At 36.8% G+C, this 23869-nt stretch overlaps 1 protein-coding gene across 2 annotated transcripts in view; it reads left to right on the top strand.

Moving 5' to 3' along the window:
• Positions 1-14827: 14827 nt before the first annotated feature.
• CD84 (CD84 molecule) overlaps positions 14828-23869 on the top strand; it is a gene marked incomplete at both ends in the record, with an annotated part of 35446 nt that continues 26404 nt past the window's right edge. For both annotated transcript variants that reach the window (XM_079696473.1, XM_079696472.1), the window contains one exon: positions 14828-14873. In XM_079696473.1, coding sequence (XP_079552599.1) covers positions 14828-14873 — 46 coding nt within the window. The remainder of the gene's footprint in view (positions 14874-23869) is intronic.

Below are 23869 nucleotides of genomic sequence, written 5' to 3'. Positions count from 1 at the left end.
ACCAAATAGAAATTAGAAGAAAACACTGCAGTGAGCAGGACAAGAGACACCGTCATGAGACTGTTAACTGGCCAAGTTAATTAGAATGAAAAGAAACATAACCATCCTTCTGACAAATTTTACTTGTATTCTAAGCTTTTTTTATATAGGAATGTAAATGCTATGTTGTTAGGTGCCTAAAGTTTTATGATCACTATATCTTTTAAGTATATTGCATATATTTTTTATCATCATGCATTTTCTCATTCAAACAACATACTACAATGTGCTTATTACACAAAGCTCATATAAAAAGGAAATTTAGAAATTATGTTGGAGGCTTGGTGACACCCAGAGTCTTGACAATTTAATGTAAATTTGAGGACTTGGAACTAGATGATGCACAAGATGATGCACAATCTACCATTTTCCAAGGAGAAGTGAAACTAATTGTTTAAAATGTCTAATAGTAATATTGATAGTATGACATTTGGAGGTATTCAGTCAAATCTGCACACTTAAGACAAACATTGAAAATAGTGTAAATTGAGTTTCAGGTACCCAAGTTGCTCTCTACTCAAGGGAACAGATGTAGGAGACTCCAAAAGTTCTTTGCTTAAATGTGTGAATATATACATTTTTCACATATGTATACACAATGAAACATTACTACATTCAAGATAATGAACAGATCCATTACTGCCAAATTTTTTTTGTAACCACTAATCTGCTTTCTATCCCTATAGATGTCTCATTTTCTAAAAATTTTTATAACTGGAATTTAGAGTATGTTTTGTGTCTGACTTCTTTCACTTGGCATAATTATGCTGATTCATCTATGTAGTTCATGTTTCATGTGTATTAATGGTTCATTCCTTTTTACTGCTGAGTAGTATTGTATTCAATGCCTATAACACAATTTATTCATTCATTCACTTATTGAGAGACATTGGGGTTGTTTCCAGTTTTTGGCTATTACAAATAAAGTTGTACTGAACATTCATCTACAAGACTTTGAACAGCCATATGCTTTCATTTTCTTTAATAAATACCCAGAAGTGGAATAGCTGAATTTTATGATAGGTGTAGCTTAATTTTTAAGAAATTGTCACTGTTTTCTAAGTGGTTGTCCATCGTCTTAAGTCCATTCAGGCTGCTATAAAAAAAAAATACCATAAACTAGGCAGCTTATAAACACCAAAAACTTACTTCTTACAGTTTTGGACACTGGGAAGTCCAAGATCAAAGAGCCAACAGATTCGGTGTCTGGTGGGGGCAAAATTCCTGGTTCATAGATGGCTGTCTTTTTGCTGTGTTCTCACATAGTAGAAGGGTGGAGGAAGCTCTCTGGGACCTCTTTTTTTTTTCTTTTAGATTTTATTTACTTTTTAATTCAGATATAATTGACATATGACATTATACTAGTTTTTCTAATAGATCTTTATTGGAGTATAATTGCTTCACAGTACTGTGTTAGTTTCTGTTGCACAGCAAAACGAATCAGCCATATGAGTATGCATGTCCCCATATCTCCTCCCTCTTGAGCCTCCCTCCCATCCTCCCTATCCCACCCTATCTAGGTCATGACAAAGCGCCAAGCCGGTTTCCCTGTGCTATGCTGCTGCTTACCACCAGCCAACTATTTTACATTCCATAGTATATATATGTTGATGTTACTCTCAGTTTGCCCTAGCTTTGCCTTCCCACCCCATGTCCTCAAGTCCATTTCCTATGTCTACCTCTTTATTCCTGCCCTTTAACTAGGTTCATCAGTACCTTTTTTTTTTCTTAGATTCCATATATATGCATTAGTATACGGTATTTGTTTTTCTCTTTCTGACTTACTTCACTCTGTGAAGTACAAATAACTCACTACAAATAAGTCAATTTCATTTCTTTTTGTGGCTGAGTAATATTCGATTGTATATATGTGCCATTTATGCATTCATCTGTCGATGAACATTTTGCTTGCTTCCATGTCCTGGCTATTGTAAATAGTGCTGCAGTGAACATTGTGGTACATGACTCTTTTTGAATTATGGTTTTCTCAGGGTATATGCTCAGTAGTGGGATTGCTGGGTCATACGGTAGTTCTATTTTTAGTTTTTTAAGGAACACCAATACTGTTTTCCATAGTGGTTGTATAAATTTACATTCCCACAAAGAGTAAAAGAAGGTTCCCTTTTCACCACACCCTTTTCAGCATTTATTGTTTCTAGATTTTTTGATAGTGGTCATTCTGACCAGCATAAGGTGATACCTCATTGTAATTTTGATTTGCATTTCTCTAATAATAGTGATGTTGAGCATCTTTTATGTGCCTCTTGGCCATCTGTATGTCTTCCTTGGTGAAACGTCTATTTAGGTCTTCCACTCATTTTTTAACTGGATTTTTTTTTTTTTTTGATATTGACCTCCATGAGATGTTTGTATATTTTGGAGATTGATCCTTTGTCTGTTGTTTGATTTGCAAATATTTTCTCCCATTCTGAGGGCTGTCTTTTTCTCTTGTTTATAGTTTCTTTTGCTGTGCAAAAGCTTTTAAGTTTAATTAAGTTCCATTTGTTTATTTTTATTTCTGTTACTCTAGTAAGTGGGTCAAAAAAGATCTTGTTGTGGTTTATGTCAAAGACTGTTTTTCCTATGTTTTCCTCTAAGAGTTTTATAGTGTCTGGTCTTACATTTAATTCTTTAATCCATTTGGAGTTTATTTTTGTGTATGGTGTTAGGTAGTGTTCTAATTTCATTCTTTTACATGTAGCTGTCCAGTTTTCCCAGCACCACTTATTGAACAAGCTCTCTTTTCTCCATTGTATATTCCTGCCTCCTTTGTCATAAATTAGGTGCCCATATGTGGGTGGGTTTATCTCTGGGCATTCTATCTTGTACCATTGATCTATATTTCTGTTTTTGTACCAGTACCATACTGTCTTGATTACTGTAGCTTTGTGGTATAGTTTGAAGTCAGGGAGCCTGATTCCTCCAACTCCATTTTTCTTTCTTAAGATTGCTTTGGCTATTCGGAGGTCTTTTGTGTTTCCCTACGAATTGCAAAAATTTTTGTTCTAATTCTGTGAAGAATACCATTGGTAGCTTGATAGGGATTGCATTGAATCTGTAGATTGTTTTGAGTAGTATAGTCATTTTCACAATATTGATTCTTCTAGTCCAAGAGCATGGTATATTTCTCCATCTGTTTATGTCATCTTTGATTTCTTTCATCAGTGTTTTATAGTTTTCTGAGTACAAGTGTTTTGCCTCCTCAGGCAGGTTTATTCCTAGGTATTTTATTCTTTTTGTTGCAACAGTGAATGGGATTGTTTCATTAATTTCCTTTCCAATTTTTTGTTGGTGGTGTATAGGAATGCCAGAGATTTCTGTGCATTCATTTTGTATCCTGCAACCTTACCAAATTCATTGATTAGTTCTAGAAGTTTTCTGGTGGCATCTTTAGGATTTTCTATGTGTAGTATCATGTCATCAGCAAAGAGTGGCAGTTTTACTTCTTCTTTTCTGATTTGTAATCCTTTTATTTCATTTTCTTCTCTTATTGCTGGGGCTAGGACTTCCAAAACTATGGTGAATAAGAGTGGTGAGAGTGGACATACTTGTCTTGTTCCTAATCTTAGTGGACATGCTTTCAGTTTTTCACCGTTAAGTATGATGCTTCCTGTGGGTTTGTCATATATGGCCTATATTATGTTGAGGTAGGTTCCCTCTATGCCCATTTTCTGGAGAGCTTTTATCATAAATTGGTGTTGAATTTTGTCAAAAGCTTTTTCTGCATCTATTGTGATGATCATATGGTTTTTATTCCTTAATTCGTTAATGTGGTATATCACATTGATTGATTTATGTTTATTGAAGAATCCTTGCATCCCTGGGATAAATCCCACCTGATCATGCTCCTTTTAATGTGTAGTTGGATTCTGTTTTTTAGTATTTTGTTCATCAGTGCATCTATGTTCATCAGTGATATTGGTCTATAATTTTCTTTTTTGTGTGATATCTTTTTCTGGTTTTGGTATCAGGGTGATGGTGGCTTCATAGAATGAATTTGGGAGTGTTTCTTCCTCTGCAATTTTTTGGAAGACTTTGAAAAGGATCGGTGTTAGGTCTTCTCTAAATGTTTGATAGAATTCAGCTGTAAAGTCATCTGATCCTGGACTTTTGTTTGTTGGAAGATTTTTAATTACAGTTTCAGTTTCATTAATTGTGATAGGTCTGTTTATATTTTCTAATTCTTCCTAGTTCAGTCTTGGAAAGTTGTACCTTTCCAAGAATTTGCCCATTTCTTCGTGGTTGTCCATTTTATTGGCATAGAGTTGTTTTGTAGTAGTCTCTTATAATCTTTTGTATTTCTGAAGTGTCAGTTGTGATTTTTCCCTTTTCATTTCTAATTTTATTGATTTGTATCCTCTCCATTTTTTTCTTGATGACTCTGGCTAATGGTTTATTAATTTTGTTTATCTTATCAAAGAACCAGCTTTTAGTTTTATTGATCTTTTCTATTGTTTTCTTTGCTTCTATTTCATTTATTTCTACTCCAATCTTTAAGATTTCTTTCCTTCTACTGACTGTGGGTTTTCTTTGTTCTTCATTCTCTCATTGTTCTAAGTGTAGGGATAGATTGTTTATTTGAGATTTTTCTTGTACCTTGAGGTGAGATTGTATTGCTATAAACTTCCTTCTTAGAACTGCTTTTGCTGCATCCCATAGGTTTTGGATAGTCATGTATTCATTGTCATTTGTTTCTATGTATTTTTAAATTTCTTCTTTGATTTCTTCAGTGATCTCTTGGTTATTTAGTAGTGCACTGTTTAGTCTCCATGTATTTGTGTTTTTTACAGTTTTTTTCCTGTAATTGATTTCCAATCTCATAGCATTGTAGTCAGAAAAGATCCTTGATAGGATTTCAATTTTCTTAAATTTACTGAGCCTTGATTTGTTACCCAAGATCTGATCTATCCTGGAGAATGTTCCATGTGCACTTGAGAAGAAAGTGTATTCTGCCATTTTGGGGTGGAATGCTGTATAAATATCAATTAGATTTATCTGGTGTATTGTGTCATTTAAAGCTTGTGGCTCCTTATTTATTTTCTGTTTGGATGATCTGTCCATTGCTGTAAGTGGGGTGTTAAAGTCCCCTACTATTATTGTCTTACTGTCGATTTCTCCTTTCATGGTTGTTAGCATTTGCCTTATGTCTTGAGGTGTTCCTATGTTGGGTGCATAAACATTTATTATTGTTATAATTTCTTCTTGGATTGATCCCTTGATCACTATGTAGTGTCCCTTCTTATCTCTTGTAAGAGTCTTTATTTTAAAGTCTATTTTGTCTGATACAAGTATTGCTACTCCAGCTTTCCTTTGATTTACACTTGCATGGAATATCTTTTTCCATCCCTTCACTTTTAGTCTGTATGTATCCCTAGGTTTGAAGTGGATCTCTTGTAGAAAGCATATATATGAGCCTTGTTTTTGTATCTATTCAGCCAGGCTGTGTCTTTTGGTTGGGGCATTAATCTATTTACATTCAAGGTTATTATCAATATGTATATTACTATTACCATTTTCTTAATTGTGTTGGGTTTGTTTTTGTGGGTCTTTTTCTTTTCTTGTGTTTCCCGCTTAGAGAAGTTTCTTTAGCATTTTTTGTAAAGTTAGTTTGGTGGTGCTGAATTCTCTTAGCTTTCGTTTGTCTGAAAAGCTTTTGACTTCTCCATCAAATCTGAATGAGATCCTTGCTGGTAGAGTAATCTTGGTTGTATGTGTTTTCTCTTTCATCACTTTAAGTATATCCTGCCAATCCCTTCTTGCTTGCAGAGTTTCCACTGAAAAATCAGCTGATAACCTTATGGGGATTCCTTTGCATGTTATTTTTTGTTTTTACCTTGCTGCTTTTAATATTTTTTCTTTGAATTTAATTTTTGCTATTTGATTAATATGTGCCTTGGTATGTTTTTCCTAGGGTTTATCCTGTATGGGACTCTCTGTGCTTCCTGGGCTTGATTAAATATTTCCTTTCCCAAGTTAGGGAAGTTTTCAACTATAATCTCTGCAAATATTTTCTTAGACTCTTTTTTTTTCTCTTCCTCTTCTGGGACCCCTATAATTTGAATGTTGGTGTGTTTAGTGTTGTCCCAGAGGTCTCTGAGATTGTCTTCAATTCTTTTCATTCTTTTTTTCTTTATTCTGCCCCTCGGCAGTTATTTCCATCATTTTGTCTTTCAGCTCACTTATTCGTTTTTCTGCATGATTTATTCTGTTATTGATTACTTCTAGTGTATTTTTCATTTCAGTTGTTGTGTTGTTCATCTCTGTTTGTTTGTTCTTTAGTTTTTCTAGATCTTTGTTAAACGTTTCTTGTATTTTCTCAATCCATGCCTCCATTTTATTTCCAAGATTCTGGATCATCTTTACTATCATTACTCTGAATTCTTTTCAGGTAGATGGCCTATTTCATCTTCATTTATTTGGCCTTGTAGTTTTTTACCTTGCTTCTTCATCTGTGATATATTTTTTGCTCTCTCTTTTTTTTTTTTTTAATGAGTGGGATTTTGTTCCTGTCTTACTGGTTGTTTGGCCTGAGGCTTCCAAAACTGGGGTTTGTAAGCTATTGAGTAGAGCTGGGTCTTGGTGCTGAGATGGGAAACTCCATGAGACCTCACCCTGATGAATATTCCCTGGAGTCTGAGGTTCTCTGTTAGTCTAGTGGTTCGGACTCAGAGCTCCCACCACAGGAGCTTTGGCTGGACCCTGGGCTCATGAACCAAGATCCTGCAAGCTTCCTGAGGGGGCAAAAATAAATAAATAACAAAGTAAAAAATAAAATTAGACCAGGAAACTAACAAACATGTTAGGAAGAATATAAAAATTAAAATATAGGGGCTTCCCTGGTGGCACAGTGGTTGAGAGTCTGCCTGCCAATGCAGGGGACACAGGTTCATGCCCTGGTCCGGGAGGATCCCACATGCTGCGGAGCAGCTGGGCCCGTGAGCCATGGCTGCAGAGCCTGCATGTCTGGGGCCTGTGCTCCACAACGGAAGAGGCCACAGCAGTGAGAGGTCCGCATACTGCAAAAAAAAAAAAAAAAAAAGGAAAAAAAATATAGATGAATTGACAACTGGATTGTACATCAGTACCACAATAGTAAAAAAGAGGAGAGGGAAAGAAAGAAAAAAAAGTGGGGGGAGGGATGGAAAGGCCTTAGCTGTGTTGGGCAGGGCCAATGCTCAGGATCCACAGGGCTGGAAAAGGCCCTGGGGGCTGTGGGGTGTGGAGCTTAGGCTCAAAAAACAGAAGAGACCCTGGTGTGCCCCCACCCCTGGTCTCAGAGGGCAGGGGACCTCACCTGGGAGCCAGCAGGTTTCTTGGGCTCTAGTGGGTGGAGCAAATGCCCTCCTCTCCTCTCCTGCTCCTCTGGTCTGGGAGGGCCCCTCCCGCCTGCCTCTCCTGATCTCCCTGACCTCCCTCCTATGCCCCCAAGGACCCACGAAGTACGGAGGGGTCTTTGAAGGGCAGGGAGCTGGCCTGAGAGCTCAGCAGGCTCCCCAGCCCAAATGGGCAAGGCAATCACCCTCCACTCCTCTCCCACTCTTCCCGGAGAGTCCCTCCCACCTGCCTTTCCTGATCTCCTTGACCTCAAGGGCGCCAATCCTGTCTGGCCTCCACTTCTCCTCCCCCCTCAGTCACCCTACATCCTACCAGTTCACTTTGGGGTTCCTTCCATCTCTTTGGGCATCAGAGTCTCCCACCAGTGGCTAGTAGGTGCCCTAGTTGTAGGGAGATGCTAACTCCACATCTTCCTGCACAATCATCTTGACTCTGCCTCTCTGAGACCCCTTTTATAAGGGCACTAATTACTTTTATGAGGGCTCCAGCCTCATGATCAAATCATTTTCCATGGCCCCCACCTCCTAATACTATCAAATTGGGGGTTAGGTTTCAACATATGAATTTTAGGGAGACACAAACATTCAGTTTATAGCAACCATTTAACATGCATACACACCAGAAGTGTATAAAAGTTCTAGTTCCTCCATATCCTTGCCAACATTTGGTATGGTGAGTGTATTAGTCAAGGTTCTCCAGAGAAACAGAATCAATAGAATATATACATATATAACCAGAATGAGACTTATTATAAGGAATTGACTCATATGATTATGGAAGCTGTAAAGTCTCACAGTCTGCTGTCTGCAAGCTGGAGAACCAGGAATGCTGGTGGTGTAAATTCCAGTCTGAGTCTGAAGGCCTGAGAACCAAGAACACTGATGGTGTAAATCCCAGTCCAAGGGCAAAAGACAAATGTCTTAGCTCAAGCAGTCAGGCAGAGAGCCAGTTCAACCTTCCTCTACCTTTTTGTTCTATTCAGGCCCTCAACAGATTGGGTCATGCCCACTGACAATGGGGAGAGCAATCTACTTTACTCAGTCCACCAATTCAAATGCTAATCTCTTCCAGAAACACCCTCACAATACACTCAGAAATAATGTGTAACCAGATATCTGGGCATCCTATGGTCCAGTCAAGTTGACACATAAAATTAACCATCACAGTGAGTCTTTTTAATTTTAAAGGATGTTTAAATGTATCTCATTGTAGTTTTAATTCAATTTCCCTAAAGATTAATGAAGTTGAGCATCTTTTCATTTGCTTAGTTGCCAGCCTTATATCTTCTTCGATGAAGTGTCTATTTAAACTTTTGTCCATTTATTTTATTGGGTTGTTTGTTTTCTTATTATTTAGTTTTGAGATTGCTATATTTTCTGGATATAAGTCCTTTGACAGATACATAGTTTGCAAAAAATTCCTCTCTGTGGCTTTTCTTTTCATTCTCTTAACAGTGTCTTTTGAAAAGCAGAAGTTCTTAATTTTGGTCAGGTCAGATTTGTCAATTTATTCTTCTGTGGATTGTGATTTTGGTGGTGTGTCTAAGAAATCTTCATCTGCCACAAAATTACAAATATTTGACAAATATGTTCTCTTATGTTTTCTTCTAGAAGTTTTATAATTTTTAGGTTTTACCTTTAGGTCACAGTCTATTTTGAATGGGCTTTTTAAAATATGGTACAATGTATGACTTAAAGTTGTTTTTCTATTTTTTCCTTTCCTTTCTCTCTCTCTCTCTCTCTCTCTCTTTTGGCTGCATTGGGTCTTCATTGCTGCATGCAGGCTTTCTCTAATTGCTGTGAGTGTACTCTTTATTGCAGTGCACAGGCTTCTCACTGTGGTGGCTTCTCTTGTATCAGAGCATGGGCTCTAGGTGCACAGGCTTCAGTAGTTGCAGCACGTGGGCCATAGAGCATGCGGGCTTCAGTAGTTGTGGTGCACGGGCACAGATGTTGTGGCACACAGGCTCTAGAGTGCAGGCTCGGTAGTTGTGGTGCACAGGCTTAGTTGCTTCACAGAATGTGAGATCTTCCCAGACCAGGGATTGAACCCATTTCCCCTGCACTGGCAGGCAGATTCTTAACCACTGTACCACCAGGGAAGTCCCTCCTTTCTTTTCTTTCTTTCTATTTCTTTTTCTTCCTTTCTTTCTTTATCTTCTTTTTCATATGGATATTCAATTATTCTAAAATCATTTGTGGGAAAGACTGCCCTTTATGGACTTCATTTCTTCTGTGCTTTCATCAAAACCCATTTGTCCGTATATGTGTGAGTCTCTTTCTGGACTCTCTATTCTATTCCATTGATCTGTTTATATCTTTAAACCAATACTACACTATTCAGCTCTAAATTCATAATTATTATTGGTAACTTTCCAATTTTGATTTTCTTTTTCATAGTTGTTTTACCTATTTAGGTTTTTTGCATTTCCATTTTAGAATCATCTTGTAAATTTCTGTTAAAAATCCTGCTGGTTATGAATAATTATCCAACTACAAATTAAGCAACTTAAAAGAAATGGATAAATTCTTAGAAACATACAACATACAATGTACATACATACATACATTCTTTCTTCATCATGAAGAAATAGAAAGTCTGAACAGACAAATAGTGAATAAGGAGATTGAATTAGTAATCAACAATCTTCGAACACATAAAACCCCAGGACCAGATGACTTCACTGGTGAATTCTTCCAAGTATTAAAAGAATTAATATCAATCCTCAATCTCTTCCAAAAAATAGAAGAAGAGAGAATACTTCCAAACTCATTTTACAAAGTCAGTATTACCCTGATACCAAAACCAGACAAGGACACAACAAGAAAAGAAAATTACAGACCAATATCCCTGATGAACATAGATGCAAAATTCCTCAACAAATTTTAGAAAACAAATTCAGCAATACATTAAAAAGATCATACACCATGATCAGGTGGGATTTATCCCTGGAATTCAAGGATGGCTTAACATCTGCAAATCAGTCAATGTGATACATCACATTAATAGAGTGAAAAGTAAAAATAATATGATAATTTCAGTAGATGAAAAAAATTTTGGAAAAATTATCATTAAGTCATGATAAAAATTCTCTAAAAAATGGGTATAGAGGGAATGTACCTTAACATTATAGAGGCCATATATGACAAGCCCACAGCTAGTGTCATACTCAACAGTAAAAACATAAGTTCCTCTAAAATCAGGAACAAGACAAGAATGTCCACTCTCACCACTTTTATTCAATGTAGTACTAGAAAACTTAATACTAGCCAGAGTATTTAGACAAGAAAAAGAAATAAAGGCATTCCAATTGAAAAGGAAAAAGTAAAGTTCTCTCTGTTTGCAGATGACATAATATATGTAGAAAACTCTAAAGGCTTCACCAAAAAACCCTTAGAAGTAATAAGCAAAGTCAGTAAAGATGCAGGGTACAAAACCAATATACAAAAATCATCTGCACTTATATACACTAGTAAACTATCAGAAAGAGAAATTAAGAAAACAATCTCATTTACAACTGAATCAAAAAGAATAAAATATCTAGGAATAAGTTTAATGAAGGAGGTGAAAGGTCTGTACACAAAAACTATAAGACATTGATGAAAGAAAGTGAAGAAGACACAAATTAACAAAAATGTATTCCATGCCCATGAATTAGGAGAATGAATAGTTAAAATGCCCATACCACCCAAAGCAAACAATAGAGTCAATGCTATCCCTATGAAAATTCCAATGACATTTTCACAGAAATAGAAAATACAATATAAAATTTATATGAACCAAAAAACACCCTGAATAGCCAAAGCAATTCTGAGAAAGCAAAGCAAATCTGAGGCATTACAAGTCCTGTTTTAAAACTATGTTACAAAGCTATAGTAATCAAAACAGTATGATATTGGCATAAAAACAGTCACATAGATTAATAGAACAGAATAAAGAGCTTAGAAATAAACTTTATGGCCAATTACTTTGTAACAAAGGAGCCAAGAGTGTGCAATGAAGAAAGGATAGTCTCTTCAATAAATTGTACAGGGAAAACTCGATATTCACATGCAAAAATTGAAACTGGACCCCTATTTTACACCATACACAAAAATCAACTCAAAATGGATTAAAATGTAAAACCTGAAACCATAAAACTCCTAGAAAAAACCATAGGCAGTAAGCTCCTTGATAGCAGTCTTGGCAATGATTTCTTGGATTTGACACCAAAAGCAAAGGCAACAAAAGAAAAAAAATTAAAAAGTTGGATTCATCAAACTAAAAAGCTTCTGCACAGTGAAGGAAATCATCAACAAAATGCAAAGACAGCTGAAGGAATTCGAGAAAATATTTTCAAAACACATATATTGTAAGGGATTAGTATCCAAAACATGTAAAGAACTCATACTAGTCAATAGCAGATAACCCCAAACAATCCAATTTAAAAATAGGCAGAGGTACTAACTAGACATTTATCCAAAAATGGCATACAAAAGGTGAACAGGTACATGAAAATGTGCTTAACCATATCTGGTATTTTCACAGTAAGAATCTTTGCTGCAAGCAGTTTCATCACAGCAGTTTTGTTGCCCAACTAGTTAGCCATAAGACAATTTTGCCATAAAAGAAAATAACAAAAACAAATCAAATAAAAGACAGACATAAAAAAGGACATAATGAAACATGAAAAATCAATAACAAAAGATTTTATTGTGAAACAAATGAACCTGTCTATGAAACAGAAACAGACTCACAGACATAGAGAACAGACTTGTGGTTGCCAAAGGGGAGGGGGAGTGGGAGAGGGATGAACTGGGAGTTCAGGGTTAGCAAATGCAAACTATTATATGTAGAATGGATAACAAACAAGGTCCTACTGTATAGCACAGGGAACTATAGTCAATATCCTGAGATAAACCACATGGAAAAGAATATAAAAAAGAATTATATATATATATATATATTTATATAAAATTATATATATATATATAAAATTTGGCTGCACAGCAGAAATTAACACAGCATTGTAAATCAACTACACTTCAATTAGAAATATTTTATTGTGGAAAATAAAAGTACAAAAATATTTGAAAACATTTAAAATATGTGTAGATTCATGATTGTAGTTGTATTCAAGTATATCTTAAAGAGAAGGATGATACTTCCTTTCTCAAGGTCAGTCATTAAGGATTCAGGATCCAATGTTGGATGTTTAAGTTGTTTATAACACAAGAAAGTCTGCTGTAAATCTCTTCAGATTTCCCTAGAAGTAAAATGAACAGATGAGGAATGTTGTTATCTCTTATCAATGCATATAACCTATACAACTGGTAGAACACATCTGGACTACATTTAAATGTTCCATCACAAGCCCAGTCCTCACATTTCACCAAATCATCTAAGCCAGATTCTGTGCCAAATGCAAAATTCTACATCACATTCTCCACTATCAAGTAGAAAAAATTTCCACTATTTTCAAGAAACTTATACTCATCAGGAATCTTGAAATTTGGCAGGGATAGGGAAAGTTTGATTCTTCTGTCGTCTCCAACATCTAATATTGCTTGACACATTTGGTAAAGATGAGATTAGAGAACAAGTGGTTGTACCTAAATCAGGTAAAGAATTGATAATTAATGCTCTTGAAGACTGTTGTGAATTACTAACCACCTCTTTTATATTTGTTATAGCTTGGTAAACTTTTCATTTTGATGGAGAGAGAGATGACTGTGCTCACCAAAGGATTTTTCAATTTTAGTTTTTGCCACAGATTTTCTCAGGATAGTATAGTAATCATCACAGTGATTATGAAGAAGTAGGCTATAGTAGGGTCTACATGTTTGTAATTATTACTTGTTTAATATAATTACAGCATTTTATTATATGTATTTAGAGAAATTTATTTACTAAATAAAACAAGTGTCTTACAATGTTCAAAAACAAAAAAAAACCTACTGGGATTTTGAGTGGGATTTTGTTGGATCTATAGATCAATCTGGGGAGAACTAACATCTTAACAATATTGAGTCTTCCAACACCAGGGAAGCCTGGGAAATTTTATTTTTATTTTAATCCTTCTTTGGTCCCAGCTTCCCAGTTCACTATATCTACATAAAGGCACTCAAGTATTCAATATTGAATAAGTATATATGGAGAGGGCTTACCTGGTGGCGCAGTGGTTGAGAGTCTGCCTGCCGATGCAGGGGACACGGGTTCTTGCCCCTGTCTGGGAGGATCCCACATGCTGTGGAGCGGCTGGGCCCATGAGCCATGGCTGCTGAGCCTGTGCGTCCGGAGCCTGTGCTCCGCAACGGGAGAGGTCACAACAGTGAGAGGCCCACGTACTACAAAAAAAAAAAGTATATATGGAGAATGATGAGCAGGATTGTTCTATGAATGACTCCAGATGCTCAGGACCCCTAGAAACGAGCTAGCTGGCTGAGGGAAAGGCTGCATAAAATCTTACTTCCCCAGGTCTCAGGACCTATCTCCTCAGTTTTCCCAGCACTCCCCAAAACATCTGGGTCCAAGTTCAAACTGCTTGGCATCTGCTCCCAAATATTTACTTACATTACCACTCTCCAACACACCCCACACAGAAAAGGTCCTTGTTATACTTCTAACAGGGATCGGCTAGGAACATAACTAGAGAAGTATCCTAGAAGTATACTAGAGAACAGTCCTGTATTACTTCTAGCTCAATCAAAACATAATTATACAAATTATACATTATATACATTATTTATGTATATACATATATACATTACAATGTATAATATAATTTATATATTATATATTATCTGATAATATACATTATATTGCTATTACATACAATATAATTATTATGCAGTATACATAATTTTACAGTTATATATAATTATAAAATTGTATAATAGAATTATATATAATTATTATTACATTATAACTATGTAATATTAACTGCTACCACTTATTAAGCTCCTATAGTGTTAACACATTCTTCCTATTCATAATCCCTACCACCTTTCTCCTAATAATGTTAACTTACTCTTCAGACCTGACTCAGGTTGGTTGTCAGTTCCTTCAGGAAGTCTTCCCCACACTGTCCTAGTCTGGGTTAGAACTCCCCGCTGCCCTCTCAGTTCCCATTATTTTCTCTTCGGCAACACTTATCACACTATATTGCCTGTTAATATTGATCTCCCCAAAAAGAATATGAGCTCCATGAAAGGAGGGTGATCAAGTGCTTTGTTGCTCTTTATATTGCCAGAGCCCAGAAGAGTGTCTGACACATAGTAGTTATTCAATAAATATTTGTTGAAAAAATAATTAATTATACAGTAGAAAAAAAAAACTAGCATTTCCTTCATCAGCTAACTCACTTCCTTTCTTCAATGCCTTCTATAAAAAGGGGCATGAAAGCAGAAGTGAGACTGATTCTCCACGGGAAGACAGCCATACTTTTGCCCAGAAATTCATACTCTGGAAGAAGATGGCTCTTCACCACCTATGGATCTTGCTCCTTTGCCTACAAACCTGTGAGTTCTGACCCTTGCTGATCCCCTCCTAATTTTCTGTTGTTTTAGAAATTTCCCTTAAGGAAGACATTGAAATGCCCTTTTGATCTGCTTTAACAGAAACATCCTGGGTCTCAAAGGGGATCCAACTGACTGGGAAGAGACCTAAGATCCAAACCTAACTGTTTTTCAGCTTTAGAGTTTATATTTCTGAATTTTATTTGTATTCAGTCTCTAAAGATCTGAGACAAACCCTTCTGCTCAGAAGAGTCAGCACATGGTAGACCTGCCCAGAAATCCAACAGAGGAACAGATAATCCAAAACCTTGAAAAACTTAAAAGCAATTTTTTGGGGGGTGTTAGAATGTGTTATATAGATTTTAACAGAGATAGACCCTTCTCAATTATTTCATTGCTCCAACAGATTAGAGAGATGCATGACTATAATTATCATTGTAAAAACTTCATCGCTATAAGCCCCCTTTATTTTCAAAGCAAATTCGGAGCTATTGCTCTGCTTCTGTCATCCAAAAACCCTAAAATAAATGGAGAAGAGATTATTATCCCTGTTTTACAAATAAGTTAGTTCTCAAAAAATAAACAGAGAAGTTGAACTGAAAATTCTGGTTTTCTTACTTATGGCTTACAGTAAAGTATAAAGGTCAAATGAATATTGGTTGTTGTTAGTACAAAGAAAACTATGTAACATCAACATAGTTCTGGGAGTGCTCTGTCATTGCATATATTATCTCATTGAATCCTAACAATTGCCTTATTTCTGTAAAAACTGACTATATTTGGCACTTCTAAATCTACTTATAGTGTCTCTTACCAACTTTGGAAATGCACTAGCAAATTCCTGGCATGAGTTAGAACACAGAGAATCTAGTGGGTTAGGATTTCTTGAAAAGGTAGAATCCATGCACCTTGGTCTCTCTGGTTCCCTTAACCATTTAAAGCTGTGGCTCATTTAATGTGAGATTCATAGAGATTGTATCCACTGGGCAGGTCAAGTTTTTAGAGCCTATGTTAGTCATCCTGACATACACGTAGAAAATGCAAGTAGATGGGGAAAAAAGTTGGATAGAACCTAAGTGTAAATCTAGGGATGTTCCCAATCTTCCAAAGAAGGGCTGGACAGGGTGGTACTTGATACCACTTAACTTGGAAAGCATTTTACAATTTTTATGCCCACATTCTTATGTGATACATACTAAAATCATTTAAATAAGCAAGAGAGATATTATTAATTCCATTATGCAAAAAAAGTGTAATCTAAGATTCAAGTTAAACAATTCACCTGACATTTCACAACCTGAAATTGGTAGAGCTGGAAATGGACATTTGTTCTGTTAACCCCAGGGCTATAGTTCTTTCTGCTCCACACTTTTCTGACTTCTTCACTCATTCAGTTTCCATGTCCTTGATACTCTTCAAAGGGCAAAACATGCTACGATGAAAGGCAGCTCTAAGATACACTTGCCTCATCTACTGAAACTGAAATCGAAGTTGTCAAATCAGCTAGCAGTGAATCATTCATCCATTAGTTTTAGGACTTTGGGAAAGTTATATAAACTCCACCTGTTGTCAGGAAGGGGACCATTTCCCCTCTTCCCCCTCTTGAGTTCCTGTGTCTGGACTAATAATAAAATTGACACAAGACAGATTATAGGAGAAAAGAGACAAATTTTAAGTTGTGCACACAGAAGTCTCATAGAAATTAGACCTAACAAGTGGCCAACACAAACAGCTTTTATACTATTTAGACAAAGAAAAAATAAACTTGTGAAGAATCAACAGGACAAAGAAACTTAGGCTTTGGGTGCTCAATCAGTGAAGAATGTAAACAGAGTTTGGGCTTGAAGTAGTAAATTAAAGTAACAAGGTTTGTTTATACAAGCTTCTTGCCCCAAATTCCCTGTCTCTGGCGATAAGGATGTCCTTGTACCTCCAGATATAGGGAGTGCACCTTTCACATGGGAGATTTATTTTCTGCTTTCAGGGGGACAGAGAAGAGTCAGAGTTTCCCTCTTGCACTGGCTGCTTCTTAAGGAAATTCAATTCAAAATAATCAACATTGGGAATTACCTGGTTGCCTAATGGTTAGAATTCTGGGCTTTCACTGCCATGGCCCGGGTTCTAGCCCTGGTAGGGGAACTGAGATCCCTGCAAGTGGCATGGCCAAAAAGTAATAATAGTAATCAATATGCCATTGTGGCATATTTGGGGGCAGCCCATCCTGGGTCCCAAAAATGTTATTTAGATTTCAAAATGGGAGAACTATTAGTAAAATAGGATTTTTTTGAGAACCAAAATGATAATCCATGTACAACACTTGGCACAGTATCTGAATATAGTAGGTGCTTAACAAATATTAGCTAATGCTGTTGTTTTTCACACTTGCTTTTCACATGGTTTTAGGAGGAGCCAGGGCTTTCTTGCACTGAGATCCTGGGTGAGACTCCTCTGTTTAGGATGATCCAAGGAACATGAGCAGATGAAAAGATGGTGGGAATTTAAGCTTAGGTGTGGGCTTTTGGGGTTCCATAAGAGAAAACCAGGGATGAAATATTCATTTTGTCAGGGATCCATAAATGAGGGGTGGGGACTTGTTTTTATAGCAGTAAAACTAAAAGTACTTTCAGGTACAATTTGCCTTTGCTGAATGGATCTGTTTACCTTTTAAAGTTTATTCCACCAACATTTCCTGAGGCAAAAATATACCCGAAATCCCTCCTGCTGCTATTCCTGGCAAAGGTGGTCCCTTATATTTAGCACTGGGCTTAGACATCAACACTGACTTTACTTACTTCCCTGGAATTCAGAGCAGTGGAAGCAGCTGAAATGCAGTGGGAAAAGGGGGTTGGAAATCCCATTTTCCCTTGAAACCACTGAAATAAGAGGAGTCTGAGTGTGCAAAGCTCATGACCATTCCATGTTGGAAAAGTTTTCTCTAAGAACCAAGACTCACAGTCTTATGCTCTGTAATCTCAACTTCCTCATCGTGACCTGTGAACACTGTGACTCTGACTGTCCCTCCAAGTATTCTACTAGCTACCTACCCTTTGGGGTAGAAGACAAGAATCCACCACTTTTGCTTCATGCCCTTCTATGTGTTCTTTCTCACACTCCTTTAATTCTTCCTTTTCTCCACACCTTTCTCACTTCTCTTTCTCCAGCCCCTCCACTTGCTCCTTTCTCCTCTCTCCTGTCAATAATAGTAATAATTAACCATTTATGAAGCAATCACTACATGTCTGGCATTACTCTAAGTAGCGTACGTTTGTTATTTTGTCTAATCCTCACAACACCTTATGAGATGGATACTATTAATATCCCAATTTACAGATGAAGACATTAACACAGAAAATCAGAAGTCATTTAGCCAAAAAGTGGGGGAAGTATGATTTGAACTCCAGTATCTTTAGGCTTAACCACTAAGCAGTGCTGCCTTCACCCACTTTGATGCTGAAGTAGAATTGTCCCTGAGATTGATGGTTATCCAACTTTAGGATTTATCATGAATGGTGATTTATTCCCAACAAGAAAGGGTTATTCAGAAGAGGCTGGGCCTATCTCTATACCTACCTACAGAGGAGGATGGGGGTTAGAGGCCAGGCCTTTGCCAATAACAGAAGTTTAGGCAGGCCAGCAAGGAAGAATATCCAAGTAAATGACCATATCCAGACAGGTTCAGGTATCATTCACATGAACATGGTTATGTGTTGATTTGAATTTTCTTTTTCAAAACAAACAAGGGTCCAGTATCAACAAGGTCTTGATGTCTTGTTGAACGTAGAGAACAGTCATGGTGTGTTCCAGTAGGTGATACTTAAAAGTACAAGGGAAGTGAGTGGGCCCCTCTGGATATCTGTTTCTGGATAAGTAGACCCCAACCATCATCCTGGGGGTTAGAGACAGGACTTCATGCCTGGAGAAGGGTCCTGGCAAGAGTCAATTTGCCACTAGTCCAAAGTCCTAATAAAGAGAGGCCTTCAAGATAAAGACCAAGCCTCTGTTCTAGAAAGCGATTTGAGCAGACTACTACCATAGACACTCAGAAACGGCTTAAAAACAAAAGCCCAAACTAACACACCATTGTAAAGCAATTATACTCCAATAAAGTTGTTTAAAAAAAAACTACTATGTATAAAACAGACAAGCAAAAGGGTGTATTGTATAGCACAGGGAAATATAGCCATTATTTTCTAATAATTTTAAATGGAGTATAATCGATAAAAATATTTTAAAAAATAAATAAAGCAAATCATTGTAAAGATTCAATGATACAGAGCTTAGCACAAATGCCTGGCACATAGTAAGTGCTCAATAAATATTGGCTATTGCTCAAAAAAAAAAAAAAAAGCAAAAGCCCAGTTATAGACAAGAAAAAATGTATTAAGTATGGGGAAAACTAGGTGTCAGGACATTAACTTAAAAATCCAGTCTCCAAGTAGAGGCTTGAAGCTGCATACTTGTGACAACACGGGACTCCAGTAGAGGGGGTATGACCCACCACACCAACCCAATCCACAAAGCAGCCCTAGAGATCAATATGGTGAACCACAAAGCAGCCAGAGTGACTTCACAACAGGAGCCCAAAAGTCAGTGCTAGGCCACTTGGGCTATTCAAGTATTTCCTAAATCAAACCTTTCTTCTCTTGAACCTAAGAGAAGGATGAATCTGTAAGTTTGGGGGTATCTAAACTCATCTACATGGAAGTTGGAAAAGAAAGAGGTGTGAAAATCAATTGGGGGGCTGATGTTAGTAGAGGTATGTACCCACATTTCCTTTGTTATACTCGATGTTTTATTATATGCTTACAGTGCCGAGTAGTGATAAAACAATGGGTGGCCAGGACCACATCTCTGTTTTGAGAATCTGTGTGTGTGTGTGTGTGTGTGTGTATGTGTGTGTGTGTTGCAGAAGTGGATTCAAGTCAACCCAAATCTCAGTAAAGATAATATAAAGTAAAATAAAATAAAATAAAATAAAATTCAGCAGAAAATAGCATACTATTGTATGGGGGTGGTAGGTTCCTTTTTTCTAAAACCTCATAACCAAGGACTTTCCATCCTCATGGAGAATGACACAAAACTTCTGGCTGCTAACACTTTGTTTCCTCTTTGCCTGCTACTTCACTTCACTCAGAATAACTGGTTACAACCACCTCTCTTCTGGGTGCCATTGGGTGGTGCTACGTCTGGTCACCCTTCCAGGCCTGCAATATTCAGGCAGGCAGTGAATGGGAGGAGAGGAGGGGAAGGTTAGTTGGAGTCAAAAAAAGGACAAGAAATACTGACTTGAAGAATCCTGAAGAAGTGAGGGGGTTTGGGTCACTATTAAGCAACAGTCTACCCTTCCTTATTTCCCCTCCCATGAATAGCTTCATGTTGGCCTTCTCTAACATCTCCCCAATACTGCAGCTCTTCTTTTGGAACACATAAAAGTTGTCTGGGGTATTATCTTAATCTCTGTAATAATGCTTTCATTTTACATAACAAACGCCTATGGTGCCTAGTATATGCAAGGTACTTTTCCAATAGGTTTACATATATTAACTTGTTTAACTCTCATAACGTTTCTATGAAGTAAGTGCTATTAGTCTATTGGCTTCATTTAGAAGCTGATAAAACTGAGACACAGAGAGGTGGTTAAATTTCCCAAAGTCTCATGGCTAGTGCCTGGAAGAAGCAGGATTCAAGCTCAGGCAGTCTGAATCTTCATCACTAAGTCATGGTGCATGACACGGGGGCAGAAATAGGGTGCTCCTCATGGCAAGACTCCCTTTGGGGGTTCTACATTCTTCTCTGTTGATATATACACCTGAGAGAAATCTAGTGTCATTTTTTTTGAATTTTTGAATTTTATTTTATATTTTTATACAGCAGGTTCTTATTAGTCATCAATTTTATACACATCATTGTATACATGTCAATCCCAATCACCCAATTCAGCACACCACCATCCCCAAACTCCCGTGGCTTTCCCCCCTTGGTGTCCATATATTTGTTCTCTACATCTGTGTCTCAACTTCTGCCCTGCAAACTGGTTCATCTGCACCATTTTTCTAGGTTCCATGTACATGCATTAATATACGATATTTGTTTTTCTCTTTCTGACTTACTTCACTCTGTATGACAGTCTCTAGATCCATCCACATCTCAACAAATAACTCAATTTCGTTCCTTTTTATGGCTGAGTAATATTCCATTGTATATACATACCACAACTTCTTTATCCATTCGTCTGTCGATGGGCATTTAGGCTGCTTCCATGATCTGGTTATTGTAAATAGTGCTGCAATGAACATTGGAGTGCATGTGTCTTTTTGAATTATGGTTTTCTCTGGGTATATGCCCAGCCCAGAGTGGGATTGCTGGATCACATGGTAATTCTATTTTTAGTTTTTAAGGAACTTCCATACTGTTCTTTATAGTGGCTGTATCAATTTACATTCCCACCAACAGTGCAAGAGGGTTCCCTTTTCTCCACACCCTCTCCAGCATTTGTTGTTAGTAGATTTTCTGATGATGCCCATTCTAACTGGTGTGATGTGATACTTCATTGTAGTTTTGATTTGCATTTCTCTAATAATTAGTGATGTTGAGCAGGTTTTCATGTGCTTCTTGGCCATCTGTACGTCTTCTTTGGAGAAATGTCTATTTAGGTCTTCTGGCCATTTTTGGATTGGGTTGTTTGTTTCTTTAATATTGAGCTGCATGAGCTGTTTATATATTTTGGAGATTAATCCTTTGTCCGTTAATTCATTTGCAAATATTTTCTACCATTCTGAGAGTTGTCTTTTCATCTTGTTTATGGTTTCCTTTGCTGGGCAAAAGCTTTTAGGTTTCATTAGGTCTCATATGTTTATTTTTGTTTTTATTTCCATTTCTCTAGGAGGAGGGTCAAAAGGATCTTGCTGTGATTTATATCAGAGAGTGTTCTTCCTATGTTTTTCTCTAAGAGTTTTATAGTGCCCTGTCTTACATTTAGGTCTCTAATTCATTTTGAGTTTATTTTTGTGTATGGTGTTAGGGAGTGTTCTAATTTCATTCTTTTCCAAGTAGCTGTCCAGTTTTCCCAGCACCACTTATTGAAGAGACTGTCTTTTCTCCATTGTATATCCTTGCCTCCTTTGCAATAGATTAGTTGACCATAGGTGTGTGGGTTTATCTCTGGGCTTTCTATCTTGTTGCATTGATCTATATTTCTGTTTTGGTGCCAGTACCATATTGTCTTGATTATTGTAGCTTTTTATTGATTATCGTAATCTGAAGTCAGGGAGTCTGATTTCCCCAGCTCCGTTTTTTTCCCTCAAGACTGCTTTGGCTATTCGGGGTCTTTTTTGTCTCCACACAAATTTTAAGATTTTTTGTTCTAGTTCTGTAAAAACTGCCATTGTTAATTTGATAGGGATTGCATTGAATCTGTAGATTACTCTGAGTAGTATAGTCATTTTCACAATATTGGTTCTTCCAATCCAAGAACGTGGTATATCTGTCCATCTGTTTCTATCATATTTAATTTCTTTCATCAGTGTCTTATAGTTTTCTGCATACAGGTCTTTTGTCTCCCTAGGTAGGTTTATTCCTAGGTATTTTATTCTTTTTGTTACAATGGTAAATGGGAGTGTTTCTGTAATTTCTCTTTCAGAATTTTCATCATTAACGTATAGGAATGCAAGAGTTCTAATTTCTCTTGTGGTCAGAAATGATGCTAGATATGATTTCTATTTTCTTAAATTTACTGTGGCTTGATTTGTGATCCAAGACGTGATCTATCCTGGAGAATGTTCCATACGCACTTGAGAAGAAAGTGTAATCTGCTGTTTTTGGATGGAATGTCCTATAAATATCAATTAAATCTATCTGGTCTATTGTGTCATTTAAAACTTCTGTTTCCTTATTTATTTTCATTTTGGATGATCTGTCCATTGGTGCAAATGAGGTGTTAAAGTCCCCCACTATTATTCTGTTACTGTCGATTTCCTCTTTTATAGCTGTTAGCAGTTGCCTTATGTATTCAGGTGCTCCTATGTTGGGTGCATATATATTTATAATTTTTATAGCTTCTTCTTCGATTGATCCCTTGATCATTATGTAGTGTCCTTCCTTGTCTCGTGTAACATTCTTTATTTTAAAGTCTATTTTTTCTGATATGAGTATTGCTACTCCAGCTTTCTTTTGATTTCCATTTGCATGGAATATCATTTTCCATCCCCTCACTTTCAGTCTGTATGTGTCCCTAGGTCTGAACTGGGTCTCTTGTGGACAGCATATATATGGGTCTTGTTTTTGTATCCATTCAGCAAGCCTGAGTCTTTTGGATGGAGCATTTAATCCATTCACGTTTAAGATAATTATCGATATGTATGTTCCTATTACCATTTTCTTAACAGTTTTGGTTTGTTTTTGTAGGTCCTTTTCTTCTCTTATGTTTCCCAGTTAGAGAAGTTCTTTTAGCATTTATTGTAGAGCTGGTTTGGTGGTGCTGAATTCTCTTAGCTTTTGCTTGTCTGTAAAGCTTTTTATTTCTCCATTGAATCTGAATGTGATCCTTGCCGGGTAGAGTAATCTTCGTTGTAGGTTCTTCCCTTTCATCACTTTAAGTATATCATGCCACTCCCTTCCAGCTTGTAGAGTTTCTGATGAGACATCAGCTGTTTACCTTATGGGAGTTCCCTTGTATGTTATTTGTCCTTTTTCCCTTGCTGCTTTCAATAATTTTTCTTTGTCTTTAACTTTTGGCAATTTGATTACTATGTGTCTCGGTGTGTTTCTCCTTGGGTTTATCCTGTATGGGACTCGGTACTCTTCCTGGTCTTGGGTGTCTATTTCCTTTCCCATGTTAGGGAAGTTTTCGACTATAATCTCTTCAAATATTTTCTCTTGTCCTTTCTCTCACTCTTCTCCTTCTGGGACCCCTATAATTCGAATGTTGGTGCATTTAATGTTGTCCCAGAAGTCTCTTAGGCTGTCTTCATTTCTTTTCATTCTTTTTTCTTTATTCTGTT

This window comes from Hyperoodon ampullatus, assembly GCF_949752795.1.
Source record: "Hyperoodon ampullatus genome assembly, chromosome: 2".
NCBI lineage: Eukaryota > Metazoa > Chordata > Mammalia > Artiodactyla > Ziphiidae > Hyperoodon > Hyperoodon ampullatus.
The sequence above is the reverse complement of the archived record's forward strand: the minus strand, read 5'-3'. Positions and strand labels throughout refer to the sequence as shown.